The sequence below is a fragment of the Erpetoichthys calabaricus genome, chromosome 1 (assembly GCF_900747795.2).
Source record: "Erpetoichthys calabaricus chromosome 1, fErpCal1.3, whole genome shotgun sequence".
NCBI lineage: Eukaryota > Metazoa > Chordata > Cladistia > Polypteriformes > Polypteridae > Erpetoichthys > Erpetoichthys calabaricus.
In genome coordinates, this window is record NC_041394.2 from 66135406 (window position 1) to 66162432 (window position 27027).

The following is a 27027-nucleotide window of genomic DNA, read 5'->3' on the forward strand; positions in this document are numbered from 1 at the left end:
AAAAATAATCAAAGGACTGCACTCTTTCTTATCATTTCACAGGTCCATCTGGAAACCAAACATTACAGCATGATACAAATCAAATATACCAGGGGTTCCCAAGTTTAGTCACAGGGTACCACTACGGCTGTGGGCTTTCATTAGAATCAGTTTCACAAATAAACAGTTCAGTCTAACCTCTAATATTTCTACAGTAATTACTATTTTTCTTCCCGTATTTTGCTTTCAGAAACATGTCCTGGTATATTTACAAGTAAACAAAAATTCAGAATTTTGCATTTTTGCCAATTCTTTAAATGTTATCTTTCTTTTACCACATTCTGTTTAATTCACCCTTTCCTATGGAATTTGCTGATGATCAGTGATGAGCAGTGCAGACACAGTTGCAAATGACACTGAATGTTAAGCAGAGCCACTACTTCAATGTTACATTCTGGGTATTTCTGGCACTGCCTTCCAGTGATTTAAGTCCCGTCTGACTGATAGGCAGGAGTTTATTAATCTCGGGCAACAGCGCCAGTCACACAAGTCCTTGGTTCTCTGCTGTTCTCTATCTACATGCATCTCCTTGGTCATAATATTTGTAGGTTTGGATTGAGTTATCATTTTTATGGGGCTGATCTATTTCAGTGTTAAAAGTGTCTGTAGTACTAGAGTGTTGTATCGTGTTAGCCGTTATGAATGTAGTGAGACGCCAAGCAAAATGGCCCCTTTTATTGGCTAACTAAAAAGATTACAATATGCAAGCTTTCGAGGCAACTCAGGCCCCTTATTACATCTTTCCTGAAGAATGAATAAAGAATGGTACCAAAACATCCTCTGAGAACAAGTTCTCTCAACCATCCAAGAACAGTTTGGTGATGAACAATGCCTTCTCCAGCATGATGGAGCACCGTGCCATAAGGCACAAGTGATAACTAAGTGGCTCGGGGAACAAAACATTGAAATTCTGGGTCCATGGCCAGGAAACTCCCCAGACCTTAATCCCATTGAGAACTTGTCAATCCTCAAGAGGCGTATGGACAAACAAAACCCCACAAATTCTGACAAACCCCAAGCATTGATTAAGCAAGAATGGGCTGCCATCAGTTAGGATTTGGCCCAGAAGTTAACTGACGGCATGCCAGGGAGAATTGCAGAGGTCTTGAAAAAGAAGGGCCAACACTGCAAATATTGACTCTTTGCATAAACTTAATGTAATTGTCAATAAAAGCATTTTAACTTATAAAATGCTTGCAACTATACTTCAGTATACCATAGACACATCTAACAAGAAGATCTAAAAACACTGAAGTAGCAAACTTTGTGAAAACCAATACTTGTGTCATTCTCAAAACTTTTGGACATGACGATTCTGCAGCCATTACAAATTTACGGCAATGCTACAGTTATTCATAAAATAGTCTTGCATGTTGAAGTAATTGACAGTTAAAACACTGCTTAAATATAAATTTTTACTGTTAAATATAAAGTTTTAACTGTTTATTGTATTATATTTTTACTGCGAATATATATACGGTTAATGTAATGTATTTTTATAGTATTTTTTAGAGTGCAGATTAAAAAGTTTAAGAACCTCGAACTGGAACACACAAACCTAGTCAAACTTCTGCACATTCCCGATCCAACACTGGGTGTCGCTTTTGTATGTTCCAGTCTGATCCGTTGTTAAGGAAAAGCTCTTCCGTTGCTATGATGCAAGAAGCGATGCGACCCGGAAGTTGCACCTCTAAATGTCAACAGGAAGTTTGTCACTCGTGAGTCACCGTCGTGTGTTGGAGCCGCAGGACGTGAGGTAAGTGGTGTCGCTGTCATGTCTCAGTAATAGTCAAGTGTGAGTGTCTCTCTATATATTACACAGATAAGTTATTAAATAAGCTAAAAAAGCGTTTTGTCACATTTTCCCCTAATTCTGGTAGATGCGGATTTTAGAGATTTGAAGGCATGTCGGTAATGTTAAAAGAAATTTTCTGAAAGATTATTACAGTAAATTAAACATTAATTGTGCTCAAAATTAGAAATCGGAAATAAAACTGGGTGCCCGACATTAGTGACGCGAGTGCCATTAGCCATAGAAAAAAACGTTCACTGCAAAACTGGAACGAATTTTATAGAATCGGCTTTCTAGTCCTTTAGCAAGAATCAGTTAACAGTGTCTGGCGTGGTGTATGGCATGCTTAGTGTTTTCTTATTCAGTATTGCCTGCATGGGTCTTTGACATATAGTAGTGTATGTACGGTATGCGTTGTATGTTTTCTCTATGTATACCAGCAGATAAACACACTTGACATCGTCACAAGTGCCACGCCCGCGGGCTGAGAGCTTCCACTACTCGCATTGATCACTCCGCGCCAGTGAGGCCGGCAGGAGGAGACGCATTTAGTGACGTTATACAGATAGAATCATCTCCCGAACAAGACCCTTGCAACCAAAATCACGTTTAAAATAACACGTAATGTTTCGCGGGAAAAGGTCTAAATCAAATTACAGTCTTAAAAGTAATCCTTACGTGAATAGGTAGAAAGAAATGTATTTGTCCCAAGGGGAAAGTTAGGTTTTACAGAAATTGCAGCTCAAGAAATATTGAAATATAAGAAATAAGAAACAATAACTGACCCAAAAACAAACACACGAATTACCAAAAAAAAAAAAAAAGGATCCTGACTTGGGCAATGTTAAGTCACAGTAAGTCATTAAAAAACTTATTACCATAGGTAAGAAGGAGCCCCAGTACTGCTTCTTCACATGCTTAAGCAGAATCATTTTTTGGCTGAAAGTACTCGATGAGTGCGTTTACATGCACACACAAAACTGGAATAAGGTGTGTTACCCGGTTAAGGCAGGAGGCTAGTTTCATGAACCCCCACCCCTTTTACATGTTCGAGTCTGCTTATGGAGTTTTCTCTTGGCAAAATGCTGAAATGTCTTAAAAATACACTAAAGCAAAATTAAACATCATGCAAGGCCACTGTGACAGTGATTTCTCCATAATGACTTCATTGTGGCTTGGTGAAAATCACCTGTTGCATTTAGTTGATAAAACATATTTGTAAAATCCCCTGATCATTGTGCAGCTCATGTAAATAAGAATGTTGATGCCTGAATCTCGGCAGTAACCAAACATCACACCCCCACATTGCATTTTGGTTAATTTTACTATGCATGCCTCCTGTGCTTTATCAAGTGGTCATCAAAACTTTTCTGGAATCCAGGGAAAACTATTTCCTGTAATGTTCACAATACTTAATCACACCATAGTTATGAAAATGTTCATTTGATTACTCTGAAATTCTCTTTAAATTTTTCAGATTTACCTGTGAGCCTAAGTGTTCGTTCATTGGCATGTCTCACAGTCACTCTTATTCAGTTAAGGCTACATCCACACTAATACATCTTCATTTAAGAATGGATTTAAAACACATTTGTCCACATAAGCATTTTTATATACAGTAGTTTCTAAAAGTACCTCCACCTGCACAAAAATAACTTGAAATGCATGTGATATAGCCGTTTGTCTACAATGGGCATGCATGCATGCATCGGAAGAGAAGAAGAGGAAGTGACACTGGGTGTTCATTTGCAGCTTGCATTTACATACACAGAACAGCGATTAGTGAATACAAAAAAAAAAACAGATTGTTTTGTTAGGATGGACAATGAGGTGATATTGTTATGGAGAGTAAAACACGAGCATAAGATGAACAAAGCATCTTGGAAAATGTAATGAGCAGAATCAGTCAGGAAAGAGTCATGTAATAAGTACAAACCAATCTGAGTGCATATAGAGTCTGTGTTTTCAAAATTCTCTGTTTTCGCCAATCCTCACTGCAATGCTGCACTTGTGTTTTCAGAAATATAAGGCTGTGGAGAGAATTTTCAAAAGTCTCCATTTTTGGGAGTTAAAAGAACCAGGGTAGTGTGGATTAAAGGTGAAAACACACACCAGTGTCTGCATTTTTAAATGAAAATATAGCCGTGTGAGTGTAGTGTTAGATTGTAGTTACATAGACCTTACTGTTAGCCTACTTAGATTACATCTTGCCTGAAGAAGGGGCCTGAGTTGCCTCGAAAGCTTGCATATTGTAATCTTTCTAGTTAGCCAATAAAAGGTGTCATTTTGCTTGGCTTTTCTCTACATTCATAATGGCTAACACGGTACAACACCCTAGTCCTACTTAGATTGATAGCTGGGGAATTTTCAGTTCTTATCTTTTTCAATAAATTTACAGGAACCAATCCTGGGCAGGGTGCTAATCTGTAATAGTGTCCTGTTATGTTTGCATCCCCCACACTTTCCTGAGAGAAGTTTAGAATTTCCAGTTCACCTAACATTTGTGTCTTTGAGGAAAGTGGGAGGGCAAAACATGAAAAGTCAATAACCAGACGTGGAATTTGAACCAGTATGTTAACCACTGTACTACCATGTCATCCTATATATACGTACTGTATAGTAAATACTTAATGTTGACACATTTTAGATATTTTTGATTTTTTTATGATAACACCAGTGGTCTCAGTGTTGTGCTCATGCACTCTAGTTGAGAGTCATAATCCAAATTTCTTAACATACATGCAATGTTTATAAATCTATGTTATTTAATATTGATGTAGTTTTTCTAGGTGCAAGGAAAGTGTAGTCTTTGAGCATAAGTTTGTGAGCTGGTCATTAGTTCTGAAATAATATTTTCAAAGTTGCATAGTCATACCTGACTTGTAACCTACTGAACTTATTGGCTTTTAGGTGATGCTAACAAGAAATAATGTGTGGGTAGGGAATCCATTCCCGGACAGGTTTATCCATTCCCGGGAATTCGGGAATCCCACATGTCATTCCCGGGGCTCCCGGGAATGACACATGTGAACGGTTTTAGAACGTGTGACACTTATTTTTAATAAAACTACTGCAATATGTTGACACCAATAAAAGACTATCCTTAACTACAAGCAGTTCATGCTGTCATATAAGTACATGTATCTAGTTAGTTGCAGTAATAAGAGCATAGAAAGCACAACATGTCCAGCGTGCGGTCGTCCAGGTGAGAGCGCACCTTCGTGCAGAGTACACCAGCCACTGAGAAAGAAGTAGGCGGCACAGTCATCAGATACTGATATACTTGTTCTAAACAACGCCTGTGCTTGCCGTTGCTCTGAAACACCGCCATTTCAGCTTTTACTGATGCATCCAGTTTCTTGTCATCATTCAGTGATGGCAAGTTTCTTGGCACAGATAATGGCGATGCAACAGACTGACGCATTGCAATTTCAAGTTGCTGTTCAAAGCTGTCAACAACACAGACGTCAATGAACTCTGCCACGTCCCGGCATTTGTGAGCTGCAGAGTACAGACACCTCCCAGTCCACTGTGCTCAGTCTTAGTGGGAGCCGGGAGACTGACTGCTGCTGGTCTGTTGTTGACTGAATTAATGAGCAACACACCACACCATGGGCCAAAAAAACATGCCATTTAATTATTTTCAACTATAACTCTGTTATTTCTTGATCGATTTTTACACTTTTACACGTTATATATGCAAGCTTGGCCGTTCCCGTTCAGCCGGGAATTCCAGCAGTTTCATTCCTGGGAATGAGGGAAGGGAGCCCGGGAATGGATTCCCTATATGTGGGGGTATATACTATAGCAAGTTTAAAATGCAATTTTAAACAGGTATAATTAAATGGAAATACTACGTACAAGATGGTAAATAGTTTGTGAAAGTGTTAGACTTTCATGTGCAATGTAGACTTGCTGTACTAGGATGAAAAACTCAAAATAATCACATTTTAGTTAATAGAATACACTTATTAAAAATAGACTACTAATAAAGAGATGGCACAGTGGTTGGTGCTGCTACATCACAGCATCAGAAGACTTGGTTCATGTCTCAGGTCTGGTCACTGTTTGTCCAGAGCATGTATGTTCCCCTTCTGTCTGAATGGGTTTTCTAGCCACATCACTAAGGCGTGCAGGATAGGATGATGGGGCCTGCTAATTTTGCCCAATGTGAGTGACCCTTGGAGTATATGCCTTGTGATGACCTAATTACACAGTCAAGGTTACTTTCTGTCTTGCAGTCAGTGCTGCTAAGGTAAGCTCTTGAATCAGACAACACTGGTATTGGAAACACATATGATACCTGTCAAAGCTACAGGTTAAGGAATCATCATTCTGTTTTCTGAAAGCATACTATTAAGCAATTTAATAGCTTTTTAAAAAACAAAACATGTCTGAGGCCTCTGAAAGAAAATGCACATGAAAAGTCCACAAAGGAAGCACCCACACTTAGAAATGATTCGGGGTCCAAGCATTGTGAGATGTCGGTACTGCTCACTAGGCTGTCTTGTTATTTCTAATTAGTACTTGTCTAATTAAATCTGGGCAGTTGTACCTCAGCATAACAGTTTTGTGTTCTGTTCAATGCATTTAAATTATGTATCTCTAATAATTCAGAGCAGGACAGAAACTTGTTCCCTGTACTCCTCTGGAAAGCAATAATAACCAGCCAAGCCAAAAAAAGAGTCCTTCCACTCAGCTCGACAACACTGCTATCCGTGCACCAGGCTTATTTCACTTCAGCACTGCACCGCATATAATGTTGCTCTAATTTAAAACTGAAGTTACATACACTACCTGGTAATGCTGCCTAGTGATGGGCATGCTGTGTTCACCAAAATGCTTGATTACTGCATTTGTTTCAGTTCAGAGAAAAGGTCTAGATCACTGACTCATTTCATTGAGTAATTCCAGTTTCATCCCAGTCTTACCACTCAACCCAAAAAGCCTCTCCAGTTCAATGCAGGTACAACTAAACCTGTTTGAAGTAAGTGATTTAGGTTTGCTGTTACAAAGCTGAATATAATAGGATACTTATTTAAGCAACATTTCTGTGACCTCTTGCATTTGTGTACACAAGGATTTTACAAGCATTACCCGTTAGTGCTGCCCCTTCTTGTGTTGTGTACGCTCCACCTCTTTTAGTTTCATGCTGTTTGCATTTCAATGAAACATAGTGTGCATACACCTTTGATTTACGCAAAGTTTTTAACGAAATTGGGCATTTGTACCTCACCTCACTCTGGAAAGATTTGAAACAGGCTTATTAGTTATACTTGAGGATAATAATACACAGATTAAGGAAAACACCACCAGAGTATTTGATTTAAAGGGTGTATTGTCTCGATGACCACCTGTCGAGTAACATAAACAACACCTGTATTACGATACTTCTGAGTTCTGGAATGCTAAAACAAATTGGTACAATAAAACATGAAGGGCATCTTGTTGAATATCTCAGTGTTTACAGTTTGAAACAGGACTGAACATGTACAAAATAACTCTTTAATACTTCAATAGGATTTAGCTAATGTCACTATCACCGCACACTGGCACAGCAGGTAATAAAGCCATCTCACAGGTTTAATGTTCTGGGTTTGAATCCTGTGCAGATCCTGCTCACTGTTCCCATAGGTTTTATCCTGGGTTTTCCCCAAAACATGCTGGTTAAGTTAATTGCCAAATCCAATTTAGCCTTTTTCTGAGTGTGGATATTAATGGGCCCTACGATGGACCTCCCTGAAGTAGTAGCGGAGTGGTGGCTCTGGTGGTAAGGATTTCTGGCGGTCGCTGGTTCAAATCCTGCAACTGCCGGAACACTTCTTTGGGTACTTGAGAAAGACCCTTAATCGCAATTGCTTTGTCCTGGGTATGACGTTAACCTGCATCTGGCCCTGCCAGCGGTCCTCGAACTTTCAGGGAAAACTTGGGGGTTGGTAGTAGAATTGGCACTCCAGCCGCTGTAAAAACCTTCATGCAGCTCCACACAGAGTTGCGTGGTGCCGAGGCATCACCTGTTGTGCATTATGTGTGACGGGTGCAGCTACACGCTGTACACGGTCCATGTTCCCCCTCCTTTTCCTGTCCCTTTTCAGCTGGGGCTCTCATTCAGTGTCACAATCCTCAGTCTAACACACACACGCAAGCACTCCAATAGGACCGGTAGTTTATGTAACAAAGTTTCAATTTCATAAGTGGGTAGCTGTATGAGCCTAAACATTTCAAATTGTCTTGTGGTCAACAGGCATATTTAGCTCTGTAAGTGGTTCTATAAAACTTTTTACTTAACTCTTTTAAGGTGGGAGGAGGGCGAAAAAAAACCCTGCAAATGTCAATAAAACTCACCATTACGTTATAGGTAGACCCTCTTTGTTTGGAGGACTGTTAAACTTGTTTCCTTGATGTTGAATCCCTGCATGTGTAAGAGTAGCATAGAGTAAATAACATCTAGAATGGCATCGACATCGGACGAGAGAGTGAAACGAATGTGCAAAGCAAAATACTCGGTGGATAACATTTTTGCATATATTTTATTATTTTGAATTGGACTTTGACTTGTTGGACTATGATTTGGTGCAAGTGATCTGGAGATCGAGATCTAAAATGAAAGTGCGGTACTGGCTTTATCTGCTCAATCCCCAGCTGACATGCCCAGCCACTGCCAGATCTCTAACATGCAGCAACAGCACACTGCATGCAGCAACAAACGTTTTACATTGATTTATGAACATTAGAACATTCTAGACGAGAACAGGCCATTCAGCCCAACAAAGCTCGCCAGTCCTATCCACTTATTTCTTCCAAAAAAAACATCAAGTCGAGTTTTGAAAGTTCCCAATGTCTTACTGTCTACCACACTACTTGGTAGCTTACTCCAAGTGTCTATTGTTGTTTAATGTGTAAAGAAAAACTTCCTAATGTTTGTGCGAAATTTACCCTTAACAAGTTTCCAACTGTGTCCCCGTGTTCTTGATGAACTCATTTTAAAATAACAGTCTCAATCCACTGTACTAATTCCTATTCAGCCTAGTCACTCTTCTCTGGACCTTTTCTAGTGCTGCTATGTCCTTTTTGTAGCCTGGAGACCAAAACTGCACACAGTACTCCAGATGAGGCCTCACCAGTGCATTATAAAGGTTGAGCATAACCTCCTGTGACTTGTACTCCACACATCATGCTATATAACCTAACATTCTGTTAGCCTTCTTAATGGCTTCTGAACACTGTCGGGAAGTCGATAACTTAGAGTCCACTATGACTCCTAAATCCTTCTCATAAGGTGTACTCCCCCACCCACTGTGTATTCAAACCTAACATTTTTACTTCCTAAGTGTAATACTTTACATTTACTGACATTAAACTTCATCTGCCACAAATCTGCCCAAGCCTGTATGCTATCCAAGTCCTTCTGTAATGATATAACGGATTCCAAATTATCTGCTAATCCACCTATCTTGGTATCATCTGCAAACTTAACCAGCTTGTTACTTATATTCCTATCCAAATTATTTATATATATATTAAAAACACCAGCGGCCCTAGCACTGACCCCTGTGGAACACCACTCTTAACATAGGCCAGTTCTGATGAGGTTCCTCACACCATCACCCTCTGCTTCCAGTGTCTGAGCCAATTATGCACCCATCTAAAAACATCACCCTGAACTCCCACTTCTTTTAATTTGATGCCCAACCTCTCATGTGGCACCTGATCAAATGCTTTCTGAAAGTCCAGATAAATAATATCATAAGCTCCACTTTGATCGTATCCTTTTGTTGCCTCCTCATAGAATTCCTGCATGTTAGTAAAACACGACCTCCCTCTTCTGAACCCATGCTGACTGTTCAGAATAACTCCTGTCCTTGCCAGGTGTTGCTCAATCTTATCCTTAATAATTCCTTCCATTAATTTTCCTGTGATGCATGTATGCTTTTTAGAAACCTGAATTTTTTGGAAAAATATTCATCCCTGGGAGAAAAGGGGAAAAAAAAAATCAGTGATATAATAAGCCACTGCTTTGGTAATGTCACCCCACTTCTCACTCTTTCTCTCATAAGGGACAGTACAGGTATATGAGTTTTGTAACGTGGTTTGTTTTGGGGCAGGAGGCTGGGAAAGCTTCACAGTCTGGGCAGCAGCACATATTTTCACACACTCTTCGTACTGCACTTTATGGTGCTGTTGTAAATGGTAGAAAAGTTTAGTAGTGTTCGAAGCTTTTGTTGGGACTTGTTTTTTGCATTCTCTATGGAATACATTATTCTGCTGCTCATCTGACATTTTGAACCTGAACCATCTCCAAATAATTGAGCCATTGTTTTCCTTTTTACCAATCAACTATTCTTCAATAGCTTAATTCGTGTCTTTATCCATTTCCATCCTGACGCTGCCTGCAGGACTTACCGAGTGAAGTGGTGGGGGAGGGGTGAATTGTGTTCAGAGAGGGAAAGAGGTGGGGCAGGGTGAAGTTGTGCGAGAGACAAACGGGGAGAAGAGAAAGGTGAACTGGCGGCTGTATGAGTATAATTTTAACGCAACATAGACTATATCGATATAAACTATATCTCGTATGAAAATGTCGATATTTTTTAAAAACTCGATATGTCGTCCAGCCTTGGTTGAGATGTTAAGGTTACAAGTAAATCTGAGATGTGCGTTGAAATTTTAGTAATATGTTGGCAATAAAATTCTAAGTAGACACACCACCAATCTGCATTACCTGCAGGGCCTGATATTAATATGGAGGACTCAACTCAAAGTGTGCATAATTGTGAACCTCACATTTGTGACAGTGATCTGGCTTAAGTTCAGTGAAGAAGAAATTCCATTTTACATTTTGTGTTTAGATAATATAAGGCATATGTTTTATTGTTTAGTCTAAACAAATTGCATTTTAAACTTTTGATGGTATTATTCATTACATTTAAAGAAATGGATTTACAAATGACACACCTAAATTCTACCTTTCAGATAGGCCATAATAATGGAGACATAAATGCATTTTAAAAATTACATATTATAAATTCTACCTTTCAGACAGGCCATAGTAATGGAGACATAAATGCAAAGTACAAACTGGGAACGCCACTGACCAATGGAAGGGGCTGCTAAATATGACACACAGGACTTGAATAATGTTAGCAAATCATGGACATCCGTTGCTGCTGGGAATCGTTGTCAAGTAAAGCGAAGAATATTGAAGGAAGGAAATGGAACAGAGAGAGCAAAGGTGGGATCAGTTTGCAAAATAATTATTCAGTCAGAAAATTCAGAAGAGGACACCCATGAGTTTCTTCTCCCTTATCCTATAAATCAAGTAACAGAAATTAAAATTGGAGAAGGAGAATGTGATGTCATTGAAGGCTGTCTCGAGGGAATGTCACTTGGGGAGAAATGTGAGGTGGGTCGTCTTCAAACCGCTATATTTTCTCCTTTTCTATGTTATTTACAGTAACTAATGACAAATCTTTGGTATTTTACTTTTTTATGATATATGGGGGTTTCTAGTTTTTGACTCTGCATCCCTACAGGAATACTCCACCCAAATATTTTCTTTAATCTGAATATGTTACTTGCCTCATGTATTTTGTAATCATGGCCGAGAAAATTTTTTAATTCCATTCATGCAGAACTAAAGAAAAAATGTATGATATAATAAACCATAATTGCGACACAGGCTACACAACAGCAAATGATGTGAAAAACATCCATGGGAAAAAAGTAAGTTTGTGTCGCATAATCCACATATTCCGTTATCTAGTTGTATGCTCAAAATGTGGAAAAAGCATACATTTTTTGCTGAACTACGCAGCATTCATGGTACACAAGCATAATTATATGCTTTTGAATAGAGGACAGGACTCTTAACCAGTTAATGATGGGGAGAGATGCGTCTTCATTTCAAAAGCACAGAATTATGGGAATGCGCTTTCCTGTTTAAGACATGTGGATTATTAGACATGAGTAACGTGAGAATTTTTTTCTTTCTTCCATGGAGGTTTTTCACGTAGTTTGCACATGTCGCTATTAAGATCTGTTATATAATTTTTTTTCTCACATTCTGCATGAAAACATGAGATTCAAATATTTTCTTGGCCATCACTACAAAATACATGGATTAAGTAACATAAAAAAATATAATTTTTGGGAAGGGCATTCCTTTGATACTGATACTGATACGACCATGTCAATTAAGTTTGTTTTAAATTTTGACTGTGAAATACAAAGAATATTACAATAAATCTATTTTATTTGAAATATGCAACACATTAAAGTAATGCATTATAGCGCTATAGGAAGAATGAGAAAGAAAATATTCAGTTTGGTTATTTTGCCTTTTCTTGTTTGTTTTGGCCTTTTTACAGTTGCTAGTGAGACCCTTACCTACTCAAACAGCTGCTCAGAGTCTATCACCACCATATGACACACGTGAATACAAATATACTGTTCAGATGGAATGCTTCACCTGTGGCAAGGAATCCTGGGAAATGACATTTGAAGAAAAATGGGAAGCAGCTCTACATTACAAAGAGAAAGGTGGAGAGAGGTTTCAAGCAGGTGATATCTGGGGAGCAGCAGATAGGTATGCTCGCGCCATGCGACTTCTTGTGACCATGCAGTGCCTACTCCCACCTACAGAAGCTTCAGAGTACCAGCAAATTAAAGCTATGCTCCATGCCAACCTAGCAGCCTGCCAGCTAAAACTGGGGCAGCCCCACAATGCTCTTGAAAGTGCTACCCGAGCTCTCAAACTGGACTCCAGTCTCGTGAAGGGATTGTACCGAAGGGCAATGGCTTATATGTCACTAGGGGAGTTTGATCAGGCACGTGTGGACCTCAAAAAATTACTTGAATTAGAGCCAGGTTCCAGATCTGCCGTCCAGGCTCTGAAGGACTTGGATGCAAAAGTAAAACTTGAAAATGCCCAACTTGCCAGGGCCATGAGCAAGCTGTTTACCTGACAAGATCTTCTAAAACTATACTCCATTGAACCACTAGAGTCTTCTTCCAGATGGGGCCCAGAGCCTTCGTGTGATCAGCTTGACCTCTTAGAACGACTGAATGTAAATAGCAGTGTGTGGTCAGAGGCAAATCATTTTTTTGGAAGTTGTGTTTCTGTTTTTACATTTAGTCTGGGGATGTTAATGATTATTAATATGTTTAAAGAGCTGTTGAGATGTTAAATTAAAACAACAAAACTTATCGCACATCTTTTGCTGTAATAATCGTGTTGTGTAATAGCAACATTAAAAGTTATATTTTTAATTTTATCGATATATAACACTAGTCACTGTACCCTGCTTGGGATGCTCTTGTTTACATTACAAGGAGGAGAAGATGTAAGAAAACTATTAACTATACACTGAGCAAAAAAAAATAACAACTGTGAATCGTTATCTTGCTGTGCTGAATTGTTGACTGTTATAAATAAAATTAATTGTCTCTCTTGCTTTCTATAGATGATCATTTCCTTAAAACTAGATAGAACGTATGGAAAAACAAATTTTACTTCTTGTGGTGATGACTTATTATGGGCTGACTTCTTTGACACAATAAATTTAAAGTATATTTACTCAAAATATGAACAGCATATAAATGGCCTAAAATGATTTTTAAACAAGTCAGCATTCATAAAGCAACTGGTTTGGATAGAGTTTCAGTGTACATTTTAAAAAGCTGTACTGATTGGTTACCTTGTATTTTCAGTTTCATTTTAAATATCTCATGGAGAGAATCAGTGGTGTCCACTTGCTTAACAAAAACAACAATTAACTTGTGCCAAAGGAAAGCAAATGTGGATTGTCTCATAGATTGCAGAAGGGTGGCACTCACTCCAATTTTGATGTGGGGCTGGTGCCAGATAATACATTTAACAGAATATTCTAGATAGTACCGGTCCATAGAAAAATGCCATATTTCCTTGCAATTTATACCATTTTGGCACACCTGGATAACAAAAAAACGCTATGCCAGTGGTGTGTTTATACATTAGGCATTATTAAAGTTAAAGCTCCTAGATTTGGGATTTAATGTCACATCCATAACTTTACTTTGACAGATTGCAAGCGTCACTTCCTGGTGCCCCATAAATAAGGTTACAGTATGCTGAGCCCCCCTGCAGTCCTCCTTGGTCACCTATTACTACTGCATGATGGAACAACTGCACCATTAACTATGATTATGACATAATTATCTGCAATGATGAAGGAGATTGCAGAGAACTTGACTTTTGACACGGCGGTAGCAGGGCAACTAGCTCAACTGAACTATGCATAAACATGGGGGGTGGAGTTGTTGTGAAGAGGATCAGCAGTTTTCAGTTTTTTGGAGTGACCATCAATGATGATCAGAAATGAGCACAAAAACACATTCTGGATGTCATTAAACACACTAAAAATGTCTTCTGCCCTAGTTGACTGCATAACATCCTGGTGTGGCACCAATCAGCTCAAGATCATAAAGCACTGCAGAATGTGGTAAAGGCTGCACAGAATATTAGTGGTACCTAATCCAGGACATGCATACATACACTATTTGAATGGTCAACTGTATTTAATAAAGACTAGCTTCACCTGGGAAATTTCCCAAGACAATGGGATCTCAGTTATAGTGCCGTCAGTTAATTGGATGAGTCAGAAGTATGATGAATGTATCTAACTAAATACTTTTGTGTATGCAATACTCGTTTGTTTTTCTTCCCAGACGCTACCATTATTAGTTCATTGGAGCCCCTATACATAAATATGTTACATACAATTGCACATGAGTAAAACATTCCTACTTTTCCTAGTGACTGACCTTGACTTTTGTTGATGGGCACTGCAAAACACAATTTGAGAGAAAAGTGTATTCTCTCAACGGTTAATTAGTAAGAATAATGGGAATTTTGGCTATAAATATAATTTCACCATGTAGCCGATCCTCTAAAAATGGTATCTTCAGTCAGATTTCATTGTAATACGTTGATCTGTAATCTTGTGCCATTGCAAAGTTTTGGAGGTGTGAAGGACAGCCGGGTCCCATGCCCGGCAGGGACGCCCCTGCTGCATATGTTCCGGGGGAGCAGCCATGGACACTTCAGTACCTCCCCCGGGACGCTTGGTGGCAGCCTCCCTGGTGGACGATGATTCCCCAACCTGGCGCATGGCTCCATGGGAAATGGAGTCCTCCATAGCCTGGTTGGGGGCTCAGATGGCCGCTAGGGGGAGCTGCATGGCGTCTGCAGCTTGGCTGGTCGAATCTTCAGCCCTACCTGGAAATGCAATTAGGACCAGGTGATCAAGCACCTGGAACGCTTCTGGGTGGGGTATAAAAAGGGCCAGCCACCACCACTCAAAGAGCCAGGGTCGGGAGGAAGAGGACTACGCTTGTGGAGGAGTGGTGGGAAAGGAGAAAAGAGTGCTGCTGTTGTTGTTTGTGTTATACTAAGTGCTTTTGGGACTGTGTATTGCCTGTGGATCACGGGGAAGACGTGCGCCCACGGGTGAAGAAGAAAAATAAAAAGTCCGTGTTTTATACGTGCCTCTGTGTCCTTCTGTGCCAGGTCAGGCACCAATATAGTGCCTTTTCTACAGAGGGTTTATAGGGAAATTATAGTATCATTTAATATTACATACAGCGCTATTGTTTACAGTTTGCACATGACATGACTTCAGTCTTTTAAGCATGATACAGATCAGAACAGTAGAAATGTAATAATTTTGTGAACTATGTACATTGTCCATCTTATCTATGTTCTGTCAGTGGGGAATCCCTTTCCTGAGTTGTGCAAGTGTTTAAACTGTCCAAGGTATGCCGTCACTCCTGGCTTGTGGTATACACTGGCCTTGAAGTGGGCTGGTATGCTGTATGGACAGTTCCCTGTTTCTGCTTTGTGAACCAGAGCGTAGTGACACATTGCAGTCTGACCTCCAAGGAACACCTTAGTTCTCCACAGTATTACATGTATTTTACCACCAAGCCACCCCCAACCCCAATTATTTTGAAGGTTATATGTATAAGGGCACTCAACAAACCAGTCCAGCATGAATTTGTATTTTAGTGCATAAGAGCAGCAAGAAGAAACCCAACAGAAGATGGAGTACTGTGCATACCCAAGGAGGCTTCTTAACTAACAGCGTCTTCTTTGAGTTTCACCTAACTTTCTTTCATCCACTTCACGTCATTTTCCTGAGATGGGTAGCTCAGCTAGTCGAAAAGTAAAATTATGTGTCAACTAATTTTTTTTTCTATAATGTCATCAAATTTCAATCAAAGTAGTCAAAACATTTTTAAAGTTTTTGGGGTATTTATTTTTTCTTTTGTAAGGGTGGTTTACCACTAAATATTCGTCAATTGAAATGTCCTTTCTTAGTGGATACCTACTGGCCTAGATGTGCCACCCTGCCCAATTTCAGCTAATTAACTAAACAGGAAATGGTGTTTTTGTTGATGAGTGAGCAAATGAGACCGTCAACTTTACATTATATATTCACATACCATGAATCTTCCTAGAGCTGGCTGCTCTTGCCAGACTGAGCAATCAGGGAATAAGGGTCTTAGTAAAAAAGGTGACCAAGAGCCCAATGATCACCCTGGCAGATCTTCAGAGGACTACAAAGGCAACCAGTACTGCAACACTTCACCAATCTAAGTTTTTTTGGCATAGTGTCCAGCCAACACATGAAAGCTTACAATGTGAAACAAGATTGAACTATTTGGAATGACATGTCTGGAGGAAACCATACACCACTCATTGCCTCTGCAATGCTATTCGTAATGCTGAAATATGGTGGTGGCATCATCATTCTTTGAGGTTGGTTTTCAGTGGCAGGGACTAGGAAGCTAACCAGGCTTGAGGAAAAGTGGAACAGAGCCCAATAGAGAGATATCCTTAATGAAAACATGCTTCAAAGTGTTCTGCACCTCAGACTGGGCTGAATATTCACCTTCCAACAAGACCCTGACCCTGAGCAAAAAATTAAAGACAACACAGGAGTGGCTTAGGGTCATCTCTGTGAACATTCTTAAGTGGCCCAGCCAAGGACTAGACTTACAAATATCTCAACAGACTAGTTGTCCACTGATATTATTCATCCAACTGAACAAAGCTTGACAGGATTTCCAAAGAAGACTAGTAGAAAATCCACAAATCCAGGTGTACAAACTTTGTCACATCATGGCCAGGAAGACTCTAGGCTTTAATGGCCGCCAAAGGTGCTTCAATGAAGTGCTGAGTAGAGGGTCTAAATACTTGTGTCAATGTGATATTTCAGTTTTTTATTTTTAATAAAATTTCTAAAAAACAGTTTTTTGCTTTGTTGTTCTGTGATATGGAGTGTTTAACAATGGACAAACAAACTTTAGTGATTTCAACATAAAGCTGCAACATAACAAAATGTGTCAAAAGTGTCGGAGTCTGAGTACTTTGTGGAGACTCTGTATTTACCAATGAAAATGATGCAGTTGCTGGCTTTCAGCATTGATTGTTGTTTCCCCAGATATCTTCACTGCTTGTTGTTAATTTTCATTATTAGGATACAATTAAATTAGCAAACTACAGAGAAAAAAGTAAATTAATAGGAAAATAACAAGAGTTTTATGCTTTTAAAGCTAGAGCAAAAATATTGTTGTGCATGTCCTCCAAATCTGCATAGGTGAAATACTCACGCGATAACAGATTCCAACACTAAAAGAGTTTTTCCAGAAATTCCAATGTCTCCAGCAAACAATAAACAGTAAAGTTTCAGATAATTCTGTTGTTATCACCGTCAGGGTTGTGGCACTTTAGGCCTAAGCATGGAGCATTTATGTAAGCGTTCATACCCAAAGTCTGCAAACAACCACTTCCTTCCCACACAATGCCACCCAATAACATACCAAAATGCGTGCAACCTGATTGACTCCCGCCACTAGACCTACACACATGGCCTTCACTAGAATACTAATACTATATTTCTAAATGTCTTTTAAAAATTGGGAGTGGTCCCCCCTAGACATTCTCATATACTCAGATTTGGGGATGGATATTTGAGGAGTAAACTGTAAGACAATAATTATATTTTTAAATTATGTACATTAAAGAACCATTAACAACAAGTCAAATAAAATTAACAATGTATCGAACAATTATTATAAAAGTAAAGTTGAATAAATCGGACTCTGCAGCTGCATGAATTAAAGGTAAAGTACCACTTCCAGTTAGAAGAAATAGCCCAAAACTTAATAGAAATCTATGTTGTGTACCTAATACTTGTATGCAAAATTTGATTGGCCTAAGTGAAGACGTACTCAAGTTATCGTGTTTACATACACATACAGACAGACATAATTCCAAAAATGGTAGTTTCAGACTCGGGGAGGCCTAAAACGTTGAGATTCAACAAAATCTCGAAATTGAATTTTTGGAGGATTCCAATACTTTCCCTAATTTTGTATATGAGAAAGTCAGGGAGGTCTAAAATGTCGAGATTCATCAAAATCTCAACATCAAATTTCTGAATGCAGAATAAGAGAAGGAAAAAATAAAAAGACCAGCTTGGTGATTATGAAACTGGTTGGAACAAAAGCTGCAGCCACAGGCGATAAAGAACTTCTGGTCTAGTAGGAATTGGTCTGGGGCTTAGCGCTGAAGATGCAAGAGAACTTTTAGTATTTTTTCCTCTCATCACTTACATGTGGGTTACCAAATATTCAGATCTTAGGAGTTACATTTATTTATGATAAGCAATTATGTCCCAAGAAGTTGATCTGTTATAATACTGGGATGCCCGCAACTGACATTTTCTCATCTTGAACCTAGACATCGATAGTCATGTACCAAGATGGACTGGCGTGAATGAGAACTCGCAACAACAAGATGGTGCAAAAAAGTGCATAGTCCTTCTGTTCAATCAAAGCAGTGTCCAAACAATGTGCAATGCGGTGTCTTCATAAATAAATTAAAAATCCAATAAAAAGAAGTGTGTCTTCTTAATGGGAGTAAAAACGAGTTTGTTAATAATCAATAAATAATTCAAGAGATAAAAACAGGAATTCTCTCTCTTCTGCGCCTTGGTACCTGTCTAAAACTTTTCAGCCTCAGCTCACCCAACAGGTGCGTTCCACCAGGAGCTGAGACACCAGAAAGCACGGTCAATCATTTAAAAGAGGCTGGTGCCTCAGCCACCTCAGCCAGTCACTGCTGAGGTGCCCCAAGCCTGGCTCCATTGTCCTTCCATCTGTTTTCCTCTAGGGGGCTCTAGCTCCCTGGTTGGAATAGCTTCTTTTTGCAATTGTGGCGTCTTATGTAACCTGAACCTAAATAGATATATTATATTGAGGCAATATCCCTCCCATAGTGATACGGCGGTAAGAAATCACATACGATAAAATAACAGCTTTCTTTAATTACGGTTTACGCGGCATAACAGACAGGAAGCCATGACAAGACCTTTTGTGGAATCTGCCATTTTTGTCGCTGCGCTGGAAGGATTTTTCAGGATCGGATGACGTAATCTTCCATCCGTCCATCGGCTTCAAAGATGTGCTGGGCAATGTTCCAAGGCTTTATACTTTTTCTCCATGTGCAGGCCCCTACTTAGGTAAATCATGCCATTCCAAACAAGGAAAAGAAGATCCAATGTCATGCTGACTGTGTCACACAGAAATAGTAAAATGCCCATTTTCGTAGTTGCCCCTGTCTTGTCTTCAAATGCTTGCCTATCAGGTCTGAATGATCAGTCCCTGTGTGCTAAATCTGGCCTTGTGTTAGCTGTACATGTGAAAAGAAGCAGATTTGTAATATTTGCACAGAGCACAGTGACATATTAAACTTATATTCTGATTACACCATCATCACTCACAAGCATCTGCACGATGATCTTCAGAGCCCTTTGGTCACCTCTGCTCCCCAGATGTTTAGCAGGAGCATCCTTAGCCCATGGGTGCCATTCCATTTACTCTCCATGGGACCAGCTCCAGACTACCATGCCTTTTGCCCATTGTACAGGTTTGCTCACCCAAATTTTCTTTTCTCTATCTGTTGACAATCAAGACACTCCCTTTCTTTCAGATTTTGTCTTTTCAGATTTTTTGTCTTTCCTCACCCTCTTTCCTGTGCAGGCTCCTTTATTCTGTTGTAGGTGCAGGGTCCCTAATTACAACATGGCTGTCTCCTCATCAACACCCGGAGGTTTTGATACCGCACTTATCCACATCCACCAAACCTGAGCTGCAGTGTTTTTATTTTTAAAACAAAACATGTACTGCCAAGGACCCCTTTGTTACTTTACCATACCTAGGTAGAAATGTGGAGGGCTAAGCCTTAATGAATTTAATTCCTCATCCAGGCAGTATATGATGTTGTCCCCAGTTTGTCTTACCCCAACATATGGGGGGAAATAGAGACACCAGCTTGCCAACATTGCTGCAGATGTGGAACCTAGGAGCATATTGTGAGCAGTTACATCAAGGCAGTAGGAGAGGGAAGACACTGGTGGTGCCACTATCAAGTTCTGGAGGTTGTGACAGAAGCCATCAAAGAGAGGATTAAGTGGTACAAACAGGTTTGTCTTTCTAAACAGGCCATCATCTTCAATACAGCTGATTAGCAATCAAAACCTCCAAAACTGGAAAAAATCAAATTCACACTTAAAAGATCTGTACAAAGCTTTTTCAAAACCTGGCTGGATCTAATCAATAACATTTTAGAAAAAGCATTTAAATTGAGGAAGCAGGTTCACTCCCATCTTTTACTCCATCCATCCATTGTCTCCCGCTTATCCGAGGTCGGGTCGCGGGGGCAGCAGCTTGAGCAGAGATGCCCAGACTTCCCTCTCCCCGGCCACTTCTTCTAGCTCTTCCGGGAGAATCCCAAGGCGTTCCCAGGCCAGTCGAGAGACATAATCCCTCCAACGTGTCCTGGGTCTTCCCCGGGGCCTCCTCCCGGTTAGACGTGCCCGGAACACCTCACCAGGGAGGCGTCCAGGAGGCATCCTGATCAGATGCCCGAGCCACCTCATTTGACTCCTCTCGATGCGGAGGAGCAGCGGCTCTACTCTGAGCCCCTCCCGAATGACTGAGCTTCTCACCCTATCTTTAAGGGAAAGCCCAGACACCCTGCGGAGGAAACTCATTTCAGCTGCTTGTATTCGCGATCTCGTTCTTTCGGTCACTGCCCATAGTTCATGACCATAGGTGAGGGTAGGAACATAGATCGACTGGTAAATTGAGAGCTTCGCCTTGCGGCTCAGCTCCTTTTTCACCACGACTGACCGATGCAGCGCCCGCATTACTGCGGATGCCGCACCGATCCGCCTGTCGATCTCACGCTCCATTCTTCCCTCACTCGTGAACAAGACCCCGAGATACTTGAACTCCTCCACTTGGGGCAGGATCTCGCTACCAACCCTGAGAGGGCACTCCACCCTTTTCCGGCTGAGGACCATGGTCTCGGATTTGGAGGTGCTGATTCTCGTCCCAGCTGCTTCACACTCGGCTGCGAACTGATCCAGAGAGAGCTGAAGATCACGGCCTGATGAAGCAAACAGGACAACATCATCTGCAAAAAGCAGTGACCCAATCCTGAGCCCACCAAACCGGACCCCCTCAACGCCCTGGCTGCGCCTAGAAATTCTGTCCATAAAAGTTATGAACAGAATCGGTGACAAAGGGCAGCCCTGGCAGAGTCCAACTCTCACTGGAAACGGGTTCGACTTACTGCCGGCAATGCGGACCAAGCTCTGGCACCGATCGTACAGGGACCGAACAGCCCTTATAAGGGGGGCCGGTACCCCATACTCTCGGAGTACCCCCCACAGGATTCCCCAAGGGACACGGTCGAATGCCTTTTCCAAGTCCACAAAACACATGTAGACTGGTTGGGCAAACTCCCATGCACCCTCCAGGACCCTGCTAAGGGTGTAGAGCTGGTCCACTGTTCCGCGACCAGGACGAAAACCACACTGTTCCTCCTGAATCCGAGGCTCAACTATCCAACGGACCCTCCTCTCCAGGACCCCCGAATAGATTTTTCCAGGGAGACTGAGGAGTGTGATCCCTCTGTAGTTGGAACACACCCTCCGATCCCCCTTCTTAAAGAGGGGGACCACCACCCCGGTCTGCCAATCCAGAGGCACTGTCCCTGATGTCCATGCAATGTTGCAGAGGCGTGTCAACGAAGACAGCCCTACAACATCCAGAGCCTTTAACCGCCTTTAACCACCACCTTATCGTGGTGGAGGGGTTTGCGTGTCCCAATGATCCTAGGAGCTCTGTTGTCCGGGGCTTTATGCCCCTGGTAGGGCCACCCAAGGCAAACTGGTCCTAGGTGAGGGATGAGACAAAGAGCGGTTAAACAAAACCTCCTATGATGAAAAACAATTTTGGACGGCATTTTCCCTTGCCCGGACGCGGGTCACCGGGGCCCCCCTCTGGAGCCAGGCCTGGAGGTGGGGCTCGATGGCGAGTGCCTGGTGGCCGGGCCTGCACCCATGGGGCTCAGCCGGGCACAGCCCAAAGAGGCAACGTGGGTCCCCCTTCCCATGGGCTCACCACCTATGGGAGGGGCCAAGGAGGTCGGGTGCAGTGTGAGTTGGGTGGTGGCCGAAGGCGGGGACCTTGGCGGTCCGATCCTCGGCTACAGAAGCTGGCTCTTGGGACGTGGAATGTCACCTCTCTGAAGGGGAAGGAGCCTGAGCTAGTGCGTGAGGTTGAGAGGTTCCGGCTAGATATAGTCGGACTCACCTCGACGCACAGCTTGGACTCTGGAACCAATCTCCTTGAGAGGGGCTGGACTCTCTACCACTCTGGAGTTGCCCCCGGTGAGAGGCGCCGAGCGGGTGTGGGTATACTTATTGCCCCCCGACTTGGAGCCTGTACGTTGGGGTTTACCCCAGTAGACGAGAGGGTAGCCTCCCTTCGCCTTCAGGTGGGGGGACGGGTCCTAACTGTTGTTTGTGCGTATGCACCGAACAGCAGTTCAGAGTACCCACCCTTTTTGGAGTCCCTGGAGGGGGTGCTAGAGGGCATACCTTCTGGGGACTCCCTCGTTCTGCTGGGAGACTTCAATGCTCACGTGGGCAATGACAGTGAGACCTGGAAGGGCGTGATTGGGAGGAATGGCCCCCCCGATCTGAACCCGAGTGGTGTTTTGTTATTGGACTTCTGTGCTCGTCACGGATTGTCCATAACGAACACCATGTTCAAGCATAGGGGTGTTCATATGTGCACTTGGCACCAGGACACCCTAGGCCTCAGTTCGATGATCGACTTTGTGGTCGTGTCGTCGGACTTGCAGCCACATGTCTTGGACACTCGGGTGAAGAGAGGGGCGGAGCTGTCAACTGATCACCACCTGGTGGTGAGCTGGCTTCGATGGTGGGGGAGGATGCCGGTCAGGCGTGGTAGGCCCAAACGTGTTGTGAGGGTCTGCTGGGAACGTCTGGCAGAGCCCCCTGTCAGAAGTAGCTTCAACTCCCACCTCCGTCAGAACTTCGACCACATCCCGAGGGAGGTGGGGGACATTGAGTCCGAATGGGCCATGTTCCGTGCCTCTATTGTTGAGGCAGCTGACCGGAGCTGTGGCCGTAAGGTGGTCGGTGCCTGTCGTGGCGGCAATCCCCGAACCCGTTGGTGGACACCGGCGGTGAAGGATGCCGTCAAGCTGAAGAAGGAGTCCTACAGGACCCTTTTGTCCTGTGGGACCCTGGAGGCAGTTGATAGGTACCGGCAGGCCAAGCGGAATGCGGCTTTGGTGGTTGCTGAGGCAAAAACTCGGGCGTGGGAAGAGTTTGGGGAGGCCATGGAGAACGACTTTCGGACGGCTTCGAGGAGATTCTGGTCCACCATCCGGCGTCTCAGGAAGGGGAAGCAGTGCAGTGTCAACACTGTATATGGTGGGGATGGTGCGCTGCTGACCTCGACTCGGGACGTTGTGGGTCGGTGGGGGGAGTACTTCGAAGACCTCCTCAATCCCAATCTTTTACTCCATTTATCTTTATTTATTTATTAATTTATCTAGTTACTTATTTTTACTAGCTTAATGTTTTACTCTGTTGGCCTAGCTCTCTTTCTCAGGGGAGGGGGTTGCTTTGTTTCAAACCTTTTTTTTTTTTTGTAAAACTTGAGTTATTTGTATGGAATGTTATTTGATTTTAATAAAATCAATAAAATTTAACACAAAAAAAAAAAAAAAGAAAATGTTCAATCCAAGTCCATGTAAGCACGATGCAATTCATTTACTTGTTTTGATTTGAAGGAATCGCTTTTTTCCTAGCAGCAAAAGTTATTCTTTTTTGACTTCCAGTTCCTAAACAGATATAGCCATTGTCCGCAGAAGAGCCAGCTCTAGGTATAGACCTAGCAAGCACCAGCTTGGGTCTGCCAAGCTGAAATGGGTGCCAAAAAGTCATTTCATATACGACCGCTAGGGCACTGATCTCCAAAGGGGAAGCTTGTCAGTTTCATATGGGGTCAAGAGTGCACCAGTCCCCAAGTGAGACCCTCCCTCCTTTGTCAATTTATGGATCTGACCGCATGGATCTAAAAGGGGGACTCTGTTTTGAATGTCTCGGTGCTTGCAACTGAATCTGCCTAGGGGCAAAAATGACACACTGAGTATTTTAGGTACTTTTCTACTCATTTACTTGTTTATATTTTTAAAACAAAGACAAATGATGCAATAATATGACAGGGCTGTATTAAAGTGGTCATGAAGAATAAGACATTAATAATAATAAGAAACAGATTACCAGATTTGACAGGCATGTTAGAGCCCAATCCCATCAACCCAATGTATTTAACAGTTTAATTTTTTTTGATACTACATGGTTCACGGGCTGTCGCTGGTGGGTCATGAATTGCTGTTGTTTATAATGGCAATGAGTCACCACTCCGAAGATCACACTCAGTCCCCACCCTAATGATCTTCCTCAAATAACCAAGGGGGGTAACTTGCCCCCTGGCTCTGATGATCATGCTCAAATAACTAAGGGGGCCTAGGTCTCTGGCCTAGGTCTGATGATCGTGCTCGATTCACCAAGGGTGAGCTCAGATGATTGCAATCTGTTCACCAAAGGGTACCCTAACATCCTCAGTGCATCACAAAGACACTTACATGGGGAAAAGTGGGTTGCGACACCAGAAAGGTTGAGAAACACTGGTTTATTATAAATATTGCTCTCAAATTACAATTACATACCAACTATGCCACAGGCTTAACCGGCACATAATCTCAAAGAACAGAAGCAATCAATTGTTTAAAATTGGGAGTATCATTCCATACCTTCTAGTATATTTTTTTCTATTTATAAAAATATTTTTATATTTTTTTCACATGTTTGGAAATCGTGGTCCAGCAATAGTTGAATTACCATGAAAATACATTAAATACTTAATTTATCCCACATCTGCATTCCAGTTTTGGACAGACTGTTTAATCAGCCATAATCAGCTGATGCTTTACTGCATTGCCCCAATTTATCAATAATTGGGTAGCAGTTGAATGAACTGTAACTACCTGTGAAATTGACAGGTTTTAAATGAAGGGGGTTGTATGACATTTACTGTCATTTGGTTGGAAAGAAACAGAGGCGATTACATAGGCTAAAAGGCTGCAGAAATGTAAATAAACATGTTTAGTCTTTATAAAATCATGCATAATTTGAAGAGAAACAGACCAGAATGCACAAGCCATTTTTTTCACACAAAACAGATTTAAAAATAGTCCAAACATATGAAACCACCTAATTTGGCAACCACTAGCTAAAACGGAATACACCTTTCCACAAGTCAATGTGTTTACATGTGCTTCAGTAATTCAGGTTATTCACAGAAACTTGATTTCTAAAATGCCATGTAAACCCTTATTTCAATTAGAGAAATCAGATTATTGGCCTTTGAGAAACCTGGTTAACTATGGTAAATTGCTCAATGAATAACCCAATTATGGGGACATGTAAAACCTTAACTGGTTTACTATTAAGGATTTTGCTGTCTGTGGATGTCCTTTGCACTCTGTCAGCTTGCTCATGTATTTGCTTCGCACACACTTTTAGCAGCCACTGGTAGAAGCTTTGTCAAAATAAATTTCCAGGGGCAAATGTTAGGATGATTGTGTTATTACTTGAAATTTACCTGTCTCAGAATTTCAGAAATTGCTAAATTTAGATAGATAGATAGATAGATAGATAGATAGATAGATAGATAGATAGATAGATAGATAGATAGATAGATAGATAGATAGATAGATAGATAGATAGATAGATAGATACCTTATTAATCCCAGTGGGAAATTCACATTTTCCAGCAGCAGCATACTGATACAATAAATAATATTAAATTAAAGAATGATAATAATGCAGGTGAAAAAAAGACAATAACTTTGTATAATGTTAAATGTTAATGTTTACCCCCCCGGGTGGAATTGAAGAGTCGCATAGTTTGGGGGAGGAACGATCTCTTCAATCTGTTGATGAGCTAAACATACCTTGCCAAATTCAACAACACAACCTCAAGAGCAGGTAATATGTTAACAGTAACATGCGTTATGTAGTCCGATTATGTCTTAAAGTAACAAGTGACCTAACACAACACTTAACTTATTATTAATATTATTATTATTATCGAGGCATCAGCAGTAAGTATAAGGCAAGAAGCATGGATACCATTACGCAGCTCTGGGCTCAATGTACAGCAAACCAGAAAAGAGTGTGCAGCGTGCATTCCGGTAACAGAAACCTATAAATAAAGTGCCAGTTGGATTTAACATACAGTAAAACCTCAATTATCCGTCACTCGATTGACCAGCAGGCTCTATTAACCGTCAGGGCCAAATGAAAAAAAAATTGCGCACACCACCTCCTATTACTGCCGTGCGATACACTATGAGCTGTTTACATTGGAGCAACTCTCCCTTATGCTAGCATGTACTGTTCTTCCCTAGCACCATGTGTCAAGCAGCATTTTGAAATCATATTGTCAGTTACGCACCTTCAGTTTTAATGGCGTTTCATAGCTCAATTTACGGAGTAGGAACAACAACAGTGAACAATATGAAGAGTGATGCCGAAAATCGAAACCACTGATGGTAATGTTATTCTTTATTAATATACTGTTAATGTTCTTCTGTATTGTAATTTTTAAATTCTGTTATGTTTTGTTAGTATATTGTGACATGCAGGCAGTTGGTGATAGGCAGTTGGGGAACAGAAAAGGGTGGAATGCTGTAAGTAATTGGG

The 27027-nt window shown here is 41.3% G+C and overlaps 1 protein-coding gene across 2 annotated transcripts; it reads left to right on the forward strand.

Annotated features, from left to right (window-relative positions):
• The first annotated feature begins 1700 nt into the window (after positions 1-1700).
• Positions 1701-13281, forward strand: fkbpl (FKBP prolyl isomerase like). 2 transcript variants are annotated; one of them, XM_028801261.2, is made up of 3 exons: positions 1701-1795; positions 10868-11231; positions 12196-13281. In XM_028801261.2, the coding sequence occupies exons 2-3, from the start codon at positions 10926-10928 to the stop codon at positions 12790-12792; spliced, it is 903 nt and encodes a 300-aa protein (XP_028657094.1). In that variant the 5' UTR covers positions 1701-1795; positions 10868-10925; the 3' UTR covers positions 12793-13281. The 2 variants fall into 2 exon arrangements, with proteins under 2 accessions (XP_028657094.1, XP_028657096.1); XM_028801263.2 differs by lacking the exon at positions 1701-1795 and adding an exon at positions 1811-1834.
• Positions 13282-27027: the final 13746 nt, after the last annotated feature.